The sequence below is a fragment of the Eulemur rufifrons genome, chromosome 23 (assembly GCF_041146395.1).
Source record: "Eulemur rufifrons isolate Redbay chromosome 23, OSU_ERuf_1, whole genome shotgun sequence".
NCBI classification, from domain to species: Eukaryota; Metazoa; Chordata; class Mammalia; order Primates; family Lemuridae; genus Eulemur; species Eulemur rufifrons.
Genome location: NC_091005.1, coordinates 31759725 through 31777337, shown reverse-complemented (window position 1 = coordinate 31777337; position 17613 = coordinate 31759725). Strand labels below are relative to the sequence as shown.

The window sequence follows — 17613 nt, the reverse complement described above, 5'->3', positions numbered from 1 at the left end:
ACAGCCCACAGCACACAGCTCCCCGCACTGCGCTTGGAGGGGTGAGGGGGTGAGCATGATCCCACCGATCATGCTCAACAAAGCTGTCATTTGTAGCCACAGAAAAGTGTAAAAGTCTGTTCTATTCCATCCATTATAAAAGAAGAGGATATTATGGACAAAGAACCATAGAATAAAAAAAAAAAGAGGTCTGAGAAATTAAAAATATACATGTTAAAATTTAAAAATTCAACATAGGGATTAGAAAATAAAGCTAAGATAATGTGCCAGAAAATAGAACTAAAAGATGAAGACATATACATGAGGAGAGAAAAGATGTTAGGCAATGGGTCCAGCTGGTCTCACATCTAATTAATTGAAGTTTCAGGAGGAGAAATGGGAGAAAGAGGGAAGGAATTTATCAAAGAAATAATATCATTATTATGCAATATTAGAACACACTCATAAAGAGATTATAAAAGCTCCCTGAAATTTAAAAGAAAAGAAAGTCACATACTACTATGGTTTGAATATTTGTCCCCTTCCAAACTCATGTTAAAATTTAATCCCAATGTGGCAGTATTGAGAGGTGGGGCCTTTAAGAAGTGATCGGATCAGGAGGGTTCTGCCCTCACATATGGATTAATGCGTCCGTGGATTGATGGGTTATCATGGAAGTGGGCTGGTGACTTTACGAGAAGAGCGACCTGCGCTAGCACACTTAGTCTGCGCACCGTACGATGCCTTGTACTGCTTTGGGACTCTGCAGAGAGTCCCCACCAGTAAGAGGGAACTCGCCAGACGTAGCCCCTCAACCGTGGACTTCTCAGCCTCCATAACTGTAAGAAATAAATTCCTTTTCTTTAAAAATTACCCAGTTTGGGGCATTCTACTCAACAGAAAATAGACTAAGACACATACCAAAGAACTGGAACCAAAATCACATCAGATTTCTCACCCTACAAACAGCTGGACGCTGGAAGACAGGCTGGGTATAGAATTCCAGACGGGAAAGCATTTCCCCTCAGAATTCTGAAGACATTGCACCATTGTCAGAGGACAAGATAAAGACTTTTATGATTTGCAAAAATACAAATATTTATGCATGCTTTCTAAGGAAGTTGCTTTGAGGATATACTCTGCAAAATGAAAGAGTAAACAAATTAAAAAAAAAAAAAAGAGCTCCAGGAAACAAAAGCTTCAACCTAGGTCCAAAGCTGAAGCAGGAGATTGGAGAGTCCCCAAAGGAATGACTTCAAGGAGGAAAAAAGCAATACACAGTATAATAAGATTAAAGACACGTAGCAAAACATTAAGAGCATGGGCCTGAGCGTGGAGTTAGACTGGATTTAACTCCTGCCTTTGCCAGCCATCAGTCAGAATCGTGGGGCAGCGTTTACCTAACCTCAGCCTGCGCTTCCTGGTCTGCACCACGACAATAACACCAACACGTGCACCTCACGGAGTGCTCAGGGGCTCCCTGAGGATGCGTGGAAGGCATCTAGAATGGTGCTTGACACGCAGGCAGTGCTCAAATGTTAGCCATCAGCCTGATGACGGCAGGGAAAACAGGGGAAAAAGGAATTAGAGATGCCAACAAATCAGACTTCTTAGAAAGAATGAGATTAAAGTACAATAATTAATTTTTTAAAAGTTCAACAATTGATTTTGCAATGAATAATATTTGTAGCCATAATAAGGTAAACCCTTTATTAAATAAAAACAGAGACACATCTAATGTGAGCGTGGGGGAGGGGAAGTGGAGGGGGGAGAGAGCCAGATCTTCATTTATCTTAATGGGAAGTTCACAGATCATGCACAGACACTGATAATGAAGAAATATGGAGGCAAATATCAGAAGAAACAGCCAAAAGACTCCAATGTGCTTGCCTCTGGGGACAGGACAGGGAGCAGATGACGCAGAGCTCAGGGCACAGTGTCTAAGGGGCCAGCGCATGGCACGCTCTGTCCGTGTGTCTGCACAGCAGCCGTGTTGCAGCACGTTGCAGTGAAGGGTCTTGTTCTAACTGTAAGGCTGGTGGCAGGCACCCCTCCCTTCCCTAATGAAAAAAGAGGCGGCTCCTCCTGTCTCTCAGTACCCTCCCCAAAACTTAAACAAAGAAATTCCTTACTCCTGGCGCGGACATCTCCTGGCCGAAGAAGCTCCCATCCCCCATCCCTAAAAACCTATATAAACCCACTCAGACTTCTGGGCAGTGCAGCTTCTCTGGGTACCGTGGGTCCTGTGAGGCTTGCCCGGGTCCCTTTCTCAGGGGCTCGTTACCCCCACCCGGGAGCACCCCAATAAATCCTCTTTACTTATCCCTTTCAACTCTGCTCATCTTTCTTTCTCTGGCGCCGGCTACTTCAAAGAAACCTTACACTAACAAAAGTAAATATGACAATTTTCCGAGAGAGGGAAGTTGCCCTTTCCTCCTTCACGCAAAATGCCACGTGGGCTGCATACCCGGCACCTAACCTCTCTGCACGCAGCTTTCCTCGTCCCACGGGAGCTCACCAGCAGTGCGATCGCCACAGGGCCGGGTGCATCAATGTAAGCGAAGCACTTAGCACGGGGCTGGCACGTGGCGACACGCGAGAAGGGCAGACGTTACGACTGCCACCCTCCAGACCAGCCTCGCCTGAGACGATGGCCCACCACGGCGGCACTGTGCTCAGTCACCTCGATGGGCCACCACGGCGGCACTGTGCTCAGTCACCTCGATGGGCCACCACGGCGGCACTGTGCTCAGTCACCTCGTTCTGGGGGGCGCAGGAGCAGGCGGCCCCAGGGAACAGCTTCCCAATCCGAGCGCCCCCAGGCCCCTCCGCACACGCGCCGTGAGCTGACGTGCACTCGGAAAGTGCAAACGTGTCCTCCGTTAAGCCGAGCTCACTTGAGAAAGACAACGGAGATGAAAAAGAACCTCCGAACGCTGCACGGAGTTCAGTGAGGACAACGTCGGGGCAGGTGCCACGTGGCACGTCTGCGCACTACACCCCGCAGGACCTGGGAAAGGCCCAGGCTGACCGTCCCCAAACTGTACCCGTAAACCAAAGCTTTCGGCTGATTGCGTTTCTTGGTCCAAGAAGACCCAGGTCTGGGGAACAATTGTCACCAGGGCTTCCTTAGTCCTGTGATCCTACCAATTGTTCCTCAGCCTCCTACTTCAAAGCACTTTGGCCCGGAGCTGCTCTTACCGCAAATATCTGGGTGTAATCCGACGCCCGCCGCTGGCCTCGGGTGCTGGGACTGAGCGGTGCTGGACTGGGGCACAAAGTCCCCATCCTGCAGCCACCAGGACTGTGCCAACCCTGTGTTTACTCTGCCTGGAGATGGATGCTGCCCAGCTGCCTGGAGCACTGGGAATGTGGTGGGCTGGCCGGCGGGATGATTTCTCCAGAACTCAGGCAGCAGCGATAAGCCTGGCATTTCCTCTTATCTCTGACCCTGTCCCAGGCCCCAGAGGCATCCAGAGGCTTCACTTGGTTATCTGCTTTGCTGGGCTCTATCTGCCTCTCTGGGGGCCGACTTCCTGCATCACTTAGCAAAGTGTCCAGTTGTGAAGCGGACACCGTGTGGTCCAAGGAGGGAGGAAGGTGGGGAAGGAGTCCTAGTGCAAAGCTGACCTGCGTTCAAAACCCAGAATCCTGGTGCAGGGAGCAGGATTTGAGCAGGGGACCCCTGGCTTCCGGTAGCCTCCAGGACAGAGGGACGTCCTGGCCAGCAGCAGATGGCTCAGCCACCCCACGTTACCTCAGTGGGGCTGCCTGACCCTGGACGGGGCCTGGGCAGTCACCGCCAGGTGGGGAGGGCCCAGCCATTGCCTCCCCAAAATAGAACTACTTAAGAAGCAACGAAGAGGCGCGGAGCCCACAGAGCCCGGGGCACACGCAGCGGGGAGAGGGACGACTCCCTGCTTGTGTGTCAAGGAAGGCTCCCTGGCCAGATCGTCCCCGAGTGCCCCGGGGGAGGCCCCCTCCACACTCGGCACTGTGGGGCCATCGCCGGCCTGGCCTCGCCGGCGGGGAGAGAACGGGCTGCAGGCTCTGACAGGCCGCGCTGGGCACTCCGGCCGCCCTGCCTTGCGTAGAAGACGCTGCAGCCCTGCGGGGTAGATGGCCATGTATCCCCCCCCACTTGGAGAGGGGAACAATCTGGAGAACTTGGGGGGCTCACCCCAGGCCACGAGTCAGAAAGTCACGGAGACAGAGTCCTCACCCAGTGTCCCTGACTTCTACCGTCTGCCACAGGCGGGATCCCAAGGACTGGAAGTGTCATCTCCCTTATTGTGTGGACTCTGAAGCCCAGAGAGGGGAAGGGACTTTCTGAAGGACACACGGCGAGTCAATGGCAAGGACGGGACCAATGGTGAAGCCACTGTCCTCAGAGGGACCGTGGGACTGCCCTCCCTGCCCTGGGGCTGCAGGCGCGTTCTGGGGGGTAAGACTGGCCGGCGCCCCGACAGTGTCGGGGGTGGGACCGAGGGGCAGGGGTGCTCAGACACCAATACTGGCTGCTCTTTCGTAGTAAAAGGTCCACAGCTCGTCTTGCCCTGGCTGCCCAAAAGGTCAGGAAACAACGCCACAGTCCTGACAGGGCGAGTCACACAACACGCTTGGGGAGGAAACCGGGATCAAGCCGGCCTCGCTGCAGCAGCAGAGAAGGGACAGCGGCTCACGGAGACCTCGCCCGGGCGTGGGGCGAGTCCGCCAGCTCTCGGGTGGCTGCTGGCTTTGCCGCCAGGACCTCACTGTCGTCTGCCTGCGGCACCCTCCCCTGGCGAAGCCTCTTCCTTCCCCACGTGCCTAGGCAAGGTCAGACGGAATCAGCCGGAAAACACTAGAGCAGAACAAGAAAGCACCTTCGGGAGCTAAATCCAGATCAGCAGTCATTCAACTCATTCATTCACTAAGCCCAACACACACTTAGGAAAAAAATTAAAACCTGAGTATTTTTTGAGCCAGGCACTGTGTACATCCTCACTTAAACTACCTTATTTGCTCCTCACAACAATTCTAGGAGGAAGAAACCGTCATCGCTGTTTTACAGACAAGGGAACTGAGGCTCGGCGTGAGGAGCTGGGCTGACTGCAGGCAGCGGACTCCAGTGTCTGCGCACAATTGGAAGAAACTGAAACGTTCTGTTTTCCATCTAGAACCTGCCTTTGTCTCTGGGGGGCTGCATTCGCCAGATGCCAGTTTAGAAAACCCAGTCACATCTTTGCGAGTTGGAACTAGGCCGGCCAGCTTCCTGCCAGCACGCCGCCCCTCCCCGCCCGCCCGCCGGGCTCCGGGGCCTGTGGCCACTGCAGACAAGAGGGTTCTGGAAGCCCCCCCCCACCCCACTGACACAGAGATCTGAGGCCCCGCTTCACCCGCCCCGGCTGACAGGAATCAGGAAGGAGCGGCACCTTCTGACGTCGTCGCACTTTGCTCAGCCCGAGCACAGGCAAACCCCGTGCTGAGCGCGTGGCTGCCATGTCTTATTTGCCCTCGACTGCTGACGCCGGTGACCTCTGAACTCTGCCTGTGCCACGGGAACCCGACAGTGTGCACAGGAGTGAGGTTAACATGGCGGAACAACAGAGAAAGCGAGACAGTTGCTCACGGCTAGGCCCAAAGGACATAAGAGGGACGGGGCAAAGCTGGATGGGACACCCGTGGTTCCCGTGCCCCCCACATCTGCTAAAAAGCGGTTGACCTCTGTCAGGCTCACATACTGTCCCCTCAGCCCACCCCTCCCCTCGGAGGACAGCCCAGTCCCAGGATGTTTTGGTGCCAAATCTGAAGAGTTTGTAGCAGAGGTGGGACCTGGGCGGGACGCAGAGGAGGACGGGGTGACCCGGGCAGCCACGTCCCAGGAGTGGGGCAGGAAAGAGGGGAGAGACAGACACTGAACAGGGACTGGGGTTTGGGGAGCGACAGACCCTCAGGCAGCCCCAGATGCCATGGAACGGGCGAGCACAGGGGAGGGTTGGGGACAATGTCTGCTGCGGGGTATGGATGGTCACCGCGAATCCCAGTTGGAAGGGCACGGTGGCCAGGGCGGGCTTCTGTGGCCCGTGTCTGCAGAAGCTCAGCCACACGGTGCCAGCGGATTCAGGGCGTAAGAAGGAGGCAGAGAAACTGGGGAGGGCGTCTTGGAGAAAGCGGGACTTGAGCTGAGCCTCGGAGGACGGGCGAGGCTTGGGGAAGTTGAGCAAAGGCAGCTCTGGTGAGGACACAGAGTAAACAAGGCTCCGGGGGAGCCGGGCGGTGCCGGTGACAGGGCAAGGTCGGCCCTCAGTCGGGAGGGGTCCGTGGAGGCCCAGCTCGCCCAGCAGGGGGACCCTTACGAGGGTGGGCAGGAAAATGAGGCAGAGACATTCAGACCTGCAGCCGCAAGACGGGGGGACCATCCTCTGGACCATTTCGAGGTGGGGAAGTAACACGAGAAGTCAGTGCTTGGGAACGAAGGGAAGTGATTACCTGGGCAGGTAGGGGGAGGGACTGGCTTGGAGGGGACACAAAGCTGCTTCTGGGATGGAGAGGTTTTCTACCCTGGGTGTTGCCACAAGGGTGTATGTATGTGTTAAAATTCCACAGGCTGTAATATGTGTGTATCGCACTGCATTTAAGTTATGCCCTAATCAGGACTGGCATGAAAAAAAAAAGGCATGGAGGATGGACAGGCCTGGCTGGGACTGGCATCCACACAGAAGCAAGTGTTTACCCTGCTGGGAGGGGTGCTGTTGCCAAAACACAGGGGCGCTAAGGAAGTGGAGCAACATCTAAGAGAATAAGCCTGGGAAGGTGCTTCCGAGGTCCCCGTGCCAGCACCCCACAGGCCGGCAACAGAAGCAGGACCCTTCCCAGGAGACTCTACGCTTATATGATGCTCCTCCCAGATGCTCCTGGGAGATGCTCCTCCCAGACCCAGTAGGTGAAGACCACTCCAAAAGCAGGTCCCAAAACAGCAAGTACATACGTTAGAATCCCATTTTTGTTTAAAATATACATGTACACCAGTACAGTTAATTTTTCATAGGAGAATTACAGAGGATCTTTGTTTTCTATATTTCATTTATATCTTTTTTCTAATTTTTAAGAAATGAAGCATTTGTGTTATTCAACAAAACTTTTTGTCCTATCATAGTCATCATTCTCCTAGACCCACAGGAATTATTCTAGACAGCAATATGCACAAGAGAAAGGTTTAATTAACCAAGAACACAGAGCAGTAGACTCTCTCAGGACCCCGGTCGACAGAAAACAATGTTTAATAACCATACAGGGTGGTCTGAGGTCAATGGCTGAGACTTAAATGAACAGAAAACATGTACATTTAACAGACTCAGGAGGGCTCCTCAGAAGTAGCAAATCCCGTGGGGAAAGAGCAGCTATTCCTCTTTGTGCTTTGTTTTTGAAATAGATTCCCCATCTGACTTGGGAAGAAATATTCCAGACTCTATATACGACTCATAAACTACACGGTAGAATTAATTTGGGAATTTTTTCAATGAAAAGTTGGCAAACTTTTGGGAGCAAACACTAAGTACAGCATTCCCCAAGGATTTAAGTGTCGGTATTGGTAATCACAGTGACAGGTGGAAAACAGTTCTGAGGTCTGAATGACACACGCAGTTCCCCCAAACCTGCACAAAACCAAAGACAAATGCGCACACCTAAATCTGAGAGCTGTTCCTTTTTCTTACTGCTTGTTTGCTTTTGATCAGATTCTCAAAGTGCCTTCTGGTCTCCATGGCCCTGATACGCTGCTGAAACACAAACACACAGCACATTTATCATCTGCACTTACATACCACCTTCCATCCATGGATCCCGAGTGGTCTGTCAGAAACACTGTTCTCCCAAGTCTCCGGTGAGATGTGTAAACATTGTTGCCTCCATCTTATTCGCAGACAAAGCGGGGGGCAGTTAAGTGACTTGTCACCAGGTATAAGCCGAGACAAGATCCATGCACGTTGCCCTCCGGCCTCCCTTCCTCTGCTGCCCGTCCCTTGGAGCTTTCTCTTGGCCTCCGTTTAAGTCGTGCCCGCAGACCACTGTTTCCCTGGTGATGGAGGTGGCATTCTATTTCCTGCCCTGAATCTGGCCTGGGGCCCTGACCGCACTGCATTTAGCCACAAGTGCATCAGCCGTGTGTGAGAGGGGACAGCGTGGCTCCTTGGAAACCTAAGTGGTGTGTGTCAGCTGGCCCAGGCCCGCTGAGAGCCACTCCAGGCTGGCTGCTAATTCCTCCATCCCTGGGCCCAAGCAACCCACGATGAAGGCAGCGGCGTCTCCTGGAGCTGCGTGAGCAGATGGGAACAGCTCCAAGCCAACCTGCTGCAGTCCAGCCCTCAGGGAGAAGCAATCCTGAGACTCCTCGGACCAGTCCCTAGGCCAAAACAGCCCTCGCCCTACTCATTTCTGTGGACAACAGAGCGAAGGTCATCAATGGGGACCTGAGAGGCCACTGAATGTACACTTTTAATTCCCAGCTGCAGGCCGGGCGCGGTGGCTCACGCCTGTTATCCTAGCACTCTGGGAGGCCGAGGCGGGTGGATTGCTCAAGGTCAGGAGTTCAAGACCAGCCTGAGCAAGAGTGAGACCCCGTCTCTACTAAAAATAGAAAGAAATTATATGGACAACTAAAATATATATATATATACAAAAAATTAGCCGGGCATGGTGGCGCATACCTGTAGTCCCAGCTACTCGGGAGGCTGAGGCAGTAGGATCGCTTAAGTCCAGGAGTCTGAGGTTGCTGTGAGCTAGGCTGACGCCATGGCACTCACTCGAGCCTGGGCAACAAAGTGAGACTCTGTCTCCAAAAAAAAAAAAAAAAAATGGAGGTGAAGATTTTTTTGGTCAGTTTCCTGCCGTTTAGTCAGTAGATGCCATATATTGGCACTTTTAATTAACTTCAATTTATTTGCCTCTAAAATGCTCTGCTAACCTTTCTGGCCACACGCGTGGTGTGAGTTCCAGGCTGCGCTGGTTGAGCCGCCCTTCCTGGGGCCCCGAAGCATCCCCTGCGTGCTCCTATCAGAGCCCCTTAGTAACCCTAATACCTAACCTCTTCTGAGCAGTCACCTGTGCCAGGTACCCTGCCAAGCATTCAACATTCAGCAGCTTTTTAAACACTAGGTATGTACCCATTAATATCCTTGTTTAACAGATTAGGAAGCCGGAGCTAAAGAGGTCACAAGGTCACTTGGTTAATTTCCTCTGGCGGCTGTAACAAATTACCACAAATTTAGTGGCTCGAAACAACAGAAATTTACTCTCTCACAGCTCTGGAGGCCGCAAGTTCCAAACCAGTATTACGGGCCCAATGAAGGTGTGGGCAGGGCCAGAGCTCCTGCCCAGGCCCCACAGGACTCACGCCTGGCCTCTTGCAGCTGCCGGGAGCTGCCAGCAGTTCTTGGTCCGCGGCTGCAGCTCTCCGATCACGGCCTCCGCCATCACGGCCTTGCCGGTTCCGTGTGCGCATGTGTCGCTTTCTTGTCGCCTTCCTTTTCTACGAGACGTGTGACTGCACTGAACGCTCACCTGCGTAATCCAGGACCATGCCGCCATTTCAAGAGCCTTAATCACATCTGCAAAGTCCCTTTTTGCCAGGTTCCAGGGAGTAGGACATGAATGTCTTTCGGGGGGCAATTATCTAGTCTCCCACAGTCACCCATCTCATAGGTGATGGTTGACAGGTTTCTCCTCTCATGTGCTCAAGAGGGTTCACCGGTTCAGTGTAAGTGTGTAGCTTAGAGGCTAAAAGCCCAGGCTTTGGCAGCTGGCAGACCTGGGTTTGAAGCTCAGCTCTACCAGTACTGCAAAGTACTGTGTGACTTTAGCAAGTAACTTAACCCCTCTGGGCCTCAGTTTCCCCATGAAGGCCTACTGTGTGGGATGGTTTTGAGGATTATGCGAGATAATGAATGTAAAACTCTGATAACATTGCCTGCTCCGCGAGGTTAAGTGCTCCGCGAATGTTAGCTGCTCTTGTTAAATAGCTGCTCTTGTTAAAGCAAAGCGTAAGGTGGAGTTCTGACCCGACCCTGCAGAGGGAGGCCTGCTGAATACCAGGTTTCTGCAGATGAAGAAATGTGAAAATGGGAAGTCAAGTCATTTTGCCACATAGCCAATGAAATTCAACGCTACTCTAAGCCTGGTAGAGCTCTCAAAACCTTCTGGTGTGGAACAGGACAAAGGCCTGCCGACGGGCCATGTAAGGATTTCCACTCTCCCAAAGCGGAGACTTCTGCCTTTCTCCAGGGAGAGTGTGGATCTGGGTCCCCAAAATGTGTGTTTTTGTCAACAGATGTTCCCATTTTTCAAAATGGGATTGTCTGGAGATTAACATTTTAATAGTCCCCTTGAGGTTAAACTGATTACAGTTTCAAGATTTATAACAAAAAGAATGACTAAATAAAGCAAGAGCTTAGAGCATTGAGGACAAACTAAGAAAAATAGGGAGGAAATAGTCAGAAAATCATAATAGGGAAGAAACAAGGACATTTTAAACTTGAATATTTGTTATGAATATGTTTGAGAGAAGAAATGCAAATTAGATCATCTCCTTAACTCTGAGCAAAATAAATTTGATTTGATTCTGCTCCATACGTGAACTGGGATAGGATAACATGAATTTTAATAAAGAAGTTTTAGGAGGCTGGGTGCGGTGGCTCACACTTGTAATCCTAGCACTCTGGGAGGCTGAGGCGGGAGGATCACTCGAGGTCAGGAGTTCGACACCAGCCTGAGCAAGAGCGAGACCCTGTCTCTACTAAAAAATAGAAAAATTATCTGGACAACTAAAAATATATAGAAAAAAATTAGCCGGGCATGGTGGTGCATGTAGTCCCTGTAGTCCCAGCTACTTGGGAGGCTGAGGCAGGAGGATCGCTTGAGCCCAGGAGTTTGAGGTTGCTGTGAGCTAGGCTGACGCCATGGCACTCTAGCCCGAGCAACAGAGCGAGACTCTGTCGCCACAAAAAAAAAAAAAAAAAAGAAGTTTTAGGAAAAGAAAAGACACCTGCCCTTGTATGTTTATCACAGCACAGTCCACAATCACAAAGATACGGAATCACCCTAAGTGCCCACCAGCCGATGAGTGAATAAAGAAAACGTGGTGCGTATATACCATGGAGAAGTACTCAGCCATAAGAAACAATGAAATTATGTCTTTTGCAGCAACTTGGATGGAACTGGAGGCCATTATCCTAAGTAACTCAGAAACAGAAAAATAAATGCTGCATGTTTTCATTTATATGTGGGAGCAAAGCTGTGACTACACAAGCACACGGAGTGGTACAGTGGACACCGGAGACTTAAAAGGGGACAGGGTGGGGGGGTGAGGAATGAAAAATCACCTGTGGGATACAGCGGACACTACTCGGGTGATGGGTGCACCCAAAGCCCAGACTCCACCACTATACGATATATACATGCAATGGAATTCAACTTACACGCCCTACAGCTACTGAAATTTAAAAAAAACTTAGTATTTCATTTGGTTGATATTTGAACTGCACTTCTAAATATGATTATATGTTATGTATGATCTATTCAAGTTGCTATATTTCATCCACTTAAGTTTTTCAGTTCAATACGTTAGGATTCTTTAGATATGACGAGTATTTCTCAATTTGGGTGGGAAGCAGCTAAAGGTCAATGAAACAAGAAAGTAATAGCTTTTGCCTTTTTAGAAAAACTGCAAACTACTTAAATGTCAACTAGTAGGGGAAAGTGCTAACTCTGTATCTACTAACATCAAAAACTATCCACGGGCCGGGCGCGGTGGCGCACGCCTGTAATCCTAGCATTCTGGGAGGCCGAGGCGGGTGGATTGCTCAAGGTCAGGAGTTCGAGACCAGCCTGAGCAAAAAAGCGAGACCCCGTCTCTACTAAAAATAGAAAAAAATTATATGGACAACTAAAAATATATATATAGAAAAATTAGCCGGGCATAGTGGCACATGCCTGTAGTCCCAGCTACTCGGGAGGCTGAGGCAGGAGGATCGCTTGAGCCCAGGAGTTTGAGGTTGCTGTGAGCTAGGCTGACGCCACAGCACTCACTCTAGCCTGGGCAACAAAGTGAGACTCTGTCTCAAAAAAAAAAAAAAAAAAAAAACTATCCAAGGCATATGACCAAGTGAAAAAAAAAAACTCACAGCACGTAAAATATAATCCCATCTAAATTAAAAATGTAACATAGATACATAAATCCACTAACAATGGCTGGAAAGGCTATACACCCGATTATTAACAGCAGTCGCTTTCTGGGAACAGAGCAGAATTGGGTGGGGGAAAAAAAGAAGGGAAAAGCCATTTTCCCTTCACAGTACACATGCTGTTGTATTTGCATTTTTATAAGGAGCATGTTTTTGTATATTACTTATATACTTTTTTAAGCAATAAAAATAAATTATTTACTTTAATGGAAAAATACACTAATTGAGAGCTCTTTTGCTGGAAGTATTTTCAGTGGAATAACAGACACTAAATGTGTATGTGTTTTTTTCAATTTTTATTAATGAAGCAGACACGCTTTCTCTGCCTTGACCCTTCATATTAGAGGAGCAGAAGTATAAAAGGGAATAAAGCCATATCTTGAGGACAAGGTAAGTGGGGACCACTGGGGAGGAGAGAGCCACTGCCCGTCTGGAACCCAGAGGCGGCTGGGCGGGGTTACCAGGCAGACGGCAGGCTGCAGGGGAGGCTGCCAGGCGCCCGCGGGACCCTGGGCAAGCTCTGAGGGTGGATCAGCTGTACCCACCTGCTTCTCACCACCCCCATCTCCCGCCACCCCCGTCCAGCAGCTGGCACTTGCCCTCAGGCAAAAGCAAACAAACAAGTCCTGACAGTTCTTCCCCAAGGAAATCCATCTGCGTTGGAGAACCCAAGGCTTTCAGGCGCCCCCTTGGTACCCAGAGCAAAGTCCTCATTCTGGGTAATCAAGTGCCCTCGGCCTCAAGACAAGTCCCAGCCACCCCCTCAACCCATGCCAGAGCACCAGCCAGTATTCTCACTGGGGAGAAGCCACCCAGTTACATAGCCCCCCGCTTTTTTTTTTCCACTAAAAAAAAAAAAATAAAAGGCTGGGCTCAAACTCCTGGGCTCAAGTGATCCTCCAGCCTTGGTCTCCCGAGTAGCTGGGACTACAGGCATGCACCACTGTGCCCGGCAACTTTCTTTCTTAAATATGACCAGCCAACCAAAGATTACCAGATATTACCAGAACCAGCAGCCTGAAAGAGAAAGATCAAGATATACAGACATGAAAAACAAGCTCAAAAAAAAAGATAATCAGGGAATAGAAGAAAATTTGACAAAATGAAATTTAAGAAAGATTTTATAAAACCAGAACAGGTTGATTTGAAAAAAGAATAACCAGAGAACAAGAGAAAGTGATTAGAGATTAAGAGTATGAAAGCTGAGGCCGGGCACGGTGGCTCACGCCTGTAATCCTAGCACTCTGGGAGGCCGAGGCGGGAGGATTGCTTGAGGTCCGGAGTTCAAGGCCAGCCTGAGCAAGAGCCAGACCCCGTCTCTACTAAAAATACAAAAAATTAATAGAAAAATTAGCCAGGTGTGGTAGTCCCAGCTACTTGGGGGGCTGAGGCAGGAGGATTGCTCGAGCCCAGGAGTTGGAGGTTGCAGTGAGCTATGATGACACCACTGCACTCTAGCCCGAGACTCTGTCTCAAAAAAAAAAAAAACAAACTGATAGCTGTGAACTTGAGGAAGCAAAAAAAGAATATGATAGCTGAAATAAAATGTTCAAAAGAATCATAAAAGAGAGGAAATCTCCCAGAACCTAGGGTGAAAAGAGAAAATGTGACAGAACAGATAAGATGCAAAAGGACAAATCCAAAAGTCTGATGTTCGCTACAGAGTTCCAGGAAAAAAGAAAAGAAAAAAGCCTGGGGTGGGTGGGTGGGGACACACGGACTCCAGCCACGTCCCCCTCTTTGCACCACTCATTCTCGGGGGATCTCTGACGGGAACCTGCTTGGCTGTTGCTGTGGGAGATTAGGTCCTGGATTTACCACCCTACCAAGAGTAGGGGGATGGCATTTTCAGGAAAGGGAACTGATGGAGGGAAGCTAAAAATTGACAAATTCACAAAACTTGGACGTGGCTGGTTAGCACCAAGGAAGCCAGGACCATAGCCTCTGTTTGTGTGGACGCTTGCACCCTAGGGATCACTCCTCTGAGTTGAGAGAAATGCTAAAATCAGGGTGGGTGAGCAGAGCCCTTCAGCTTGTCGCAGATGACCGGCCTCCAGGCTGACATCAGTTCACCCTCCTGGGGTCTGGCTGTTCAATCGCAAACAATAGCCCCAAACTCCCCGGGATTCAGCTCGTGTTTCTCCATCTTGTTTACAAGAGCATCATGACTTTTTCCCATGCCTTGGTCTACAAAGTATAACAGGCATTTCTTGAGTGAGTGCCCAGCTCGCAAACATTCTGCCTTTTCCAGGAATGCCCCTAACACAGTGGTGGTAGATTTCTGTCAGTTTGAAACAACTGGATTTTCCATCCTAGGAAGTTAAAACTTGGTCTGGTAAGACAGAGATTCTACAGACAGTCTTTAGGCTTCAACCTAAAGAGATGGGCCATGAACTCTCAAAAAAAAAAAAAGAAAAAAAAGAGTGGGGAAGAAAACCCACAAATGAGTAAGTATAAGACAAAATACTCAAAAGTATATTCATCAAGAACCAAAACAAAGAGAGTAGGGCTATGATGCAGACTGAAATAGATTAACTGGAGACTTTCAAACCCTGCATGAAGCAGAATCCATCAAAGACAGGTTTAGAGGAGCCATCAAGGCTTAGAGGTAGAAAGATGAGGACGTGGTTTGAATTCTTAGGAAAGGAGACTTTTGAAATAACATTTTGTTCAGGAGGAGGCAGTGAGGCCAATGAGGAGAACACGGTGGTCCAGATCAAAGCTGGTCAAAATCTAAACAAAATACTTGAATCCAAAATTTGAATGTGAAAAGAAAACCTGCAACACATGTGGGCGGGACCCCTGCCTCAATCGAGGCTGAAAGGAGCACTTGGCTTTCGGCACTTTTACTAACATTCCCAACAGTTAAAATAAAATAAAATAAAATAAAGGTTGCTACATCTACTTAAATCCTCTATTTTCTAAATAATATCCATGTTGCCTTCCAAGCCAGCCGCAGTAACACTAAACTATTTGAAGTGCTTTTCTCTCCTCTCCATCCAACAAGCTGTCGGTACTTCTGTTACAAAACTGGAGTCACACTGACCTGTTTGTATCCACGACCTGTCACTTACTAAGTACGTGACCCCGAGCAACTTCTTAGCTGCGTCTTTGAGTTTCATTTTCCTGACTTGTGACTATCAAACACACTCCCTCGTGGAGAGCACAGGGCCCGGGACACAGCGGCTCCTGCGGGACACAGCGGCTCCTGCGGGTCACAGCGGCTCCTGCGGGACACAGCGGCTCCTGCGGGTATTCGCTTTGCTCTCCTTCCTTGTCCTTGCGCTCACACGCTGGCGCACCAGGGAAGAAAGAAACAGCCGAAATAGCTGTACTCAGGTGTTCGACTGATTCTTTTGTTACCAGGTTTGACTTTTTCTAGGTGCTTTATATTTCTACAACCTCAAAGTCACACTTGCAGCTTTTAACCCCGCGTTCCCTGAAGGGCAGGAGTTACGTTTCTCTCCTCCTCAGCACCGAGTGCACGTGGTTCCCAACCCAAAGAGCCGCGTGGCCAACTTCTGTGCCAGCCGTTGCAGCTGCAGCGTGGACAGATCCCTTGGCCGTGACGTGGGAGACTGCAGGTCTAACTCGCAACCACAGGCCAAGTAAGAGGCTTCTTTTGTTATGTTTTGTATTTCACTACAGAGATAAAATTTTCCAACCAAACGAAAAGTGAAGCTCAACATACCTATCGCTGGAGCCTTGGGGAGTCTTTCCCTCAAATCACATCCCTACTCGGCCCTTCCTTTCTGGAAATCTGCCACACGGAAACAGAAAGAGCACACTCTGGAAACAGCCCAGACACCTGGGAAGCAACTCGGAGTCGCCAACTGCTTCACTTATTGCCTGTCGCACACAGGCAGTTGTCACAGACGTGAAGCGATTTTCTACGTAGTATTTTCTAGGTATGTTAGACATAAAATATCAAAATGAGTATAAAAAATCCCAGACTTTTTGGACAGCAGATAGATTTGGGCATTAAAACATAATCCCCCCGAAAAAACAACCCAATTCAAAAATGAGCAAAGAACTTGAATAGACATTTCTCCAAAAAGGATATATAAACAGGCAATAAGCACATGAAAAGGTGTTCAATATCACTAGTCACTAGGGAAATGCAAATCAAAACCACAATGTAATACCACTTCACACCCATAAGGATACCTATTATTAAAAAACCAGAAAATAACAAGTGTTGGTAAGGATGCAGAGAAATTGAAACCCTTGCGTATTGCTGGTGGGAATGTAAAATGGTGCACCCACTACGTAAAACAGTTTGGTGGTTTCTCAAAATGTTGGCAGGGTGTGGTGGCTAACACCTATAGTCCCAGCATGTTGGGAGGCCGAGGCAGGAGGATGGCTTGAGCCCAAGAGTTTGAGACCAACTTGGGCAACATAGCCAGACCGTGTCTCTACAAAAAATTAAAAAAAAAAAATAGCTGGCATGGTGGTGTGTGCCTATAGTCCCAGTTGCTTGGAAGGTTGAGGCAGGAGGATCGCTTGAGCCCAGCAGTTGGAGGCTGCAGTGAGCTCTGATCATGCCACCGCACTCCAGCCGGGGTGACAAAGCAGGAACCCAGCCCCCCCCCCAAAAAAGTTAAACATAGAATTACCATGTGATCCAGCAATTCCACTACTAGGTGTATACCCAAAAGAATTGAAAATAGGAGCTCAGACATTGGTATTTAATGTCACTAAATTGTACACTTAAGAATGGTCAAAATGGTAAATTTTATGTTACGTAGATTTTATCAAAATTAAGAAAAAAAACTCCAATTTACATTCAAAAGTTCTTGGGCTATATATAATGCCATAAAAATGTTGATAAGTACACGTGGGAAGCAGCTCAACCCAGGAATGTGATACCATAATAGCATCATAAATAATAAAAAGTTCTGAAGCAGTTTTCTCTTACTGGTAAAATCCGAAGTGATTTTTTTTTTAAATTAAAAAAAAAGAAAGAAAAACAGCACAACTTTTTGATAGTTACAATGTTAATAGACTCTGGATGAAGATTAGCACAGAGGCCGAAGAGAAGCCATGTGCCTTGCCACATGGAAAAAGTATGTACAGTCAGAATCTAAAGCGTTTTTTATCGCCAGCAACTGGTTTAAATCAACACGTGGCTTTTTTGCACATTTAAAAACCTGACAGTAAATATGAACTAAATAATAGAAGCAGGAGACTTCTACATGCAGCCAAGATAGAGCAAGGCCCAGATTCACAATTCTGTCTGAAGCAACTTCAAAGCTAGACAAGATATGTGCAAGATCAGTTCTGCAGACACTGGGCCTCAGGCAGTGACGGACAGCGAGGCCTGAGAGACGAGGAACAAGTGAGGTGAACACTCACGGCCCTGGTGTCCAGGCAGCTAGAGAAAACGCAGATGTTAAGTAGAGACACAGAAGAAATT

The 17613-nt window shown here is 49.0% G+C and overlaps 1 protein-coding gene across 1 annotated transcript in view; it reads right to left on the bottom strand.

Annotated features, from left to right (window-relative positions):
* The window catches only part of MYLK3 (myosin light chain kinase 3), a 52058-nt gene extending 48735 nt beyond the window's left edge, over positions 1–3323 (bottom strand). Inside the window, exon 1 of the mRNA XM_069456302.1 lies at positions 3181–3323. Within this exon, the coding sequence (XP_069312403.1) occupies positions 3181–3267 (87 nt within the window). The 5' untranslated portion in view covers positions 3268–3323. The remainder of the gene's footprint in view (positions 1–3180) is intronic.
* Between the last annotated feature and the right edge of the window lie 14290 nt (positions 3324–17613).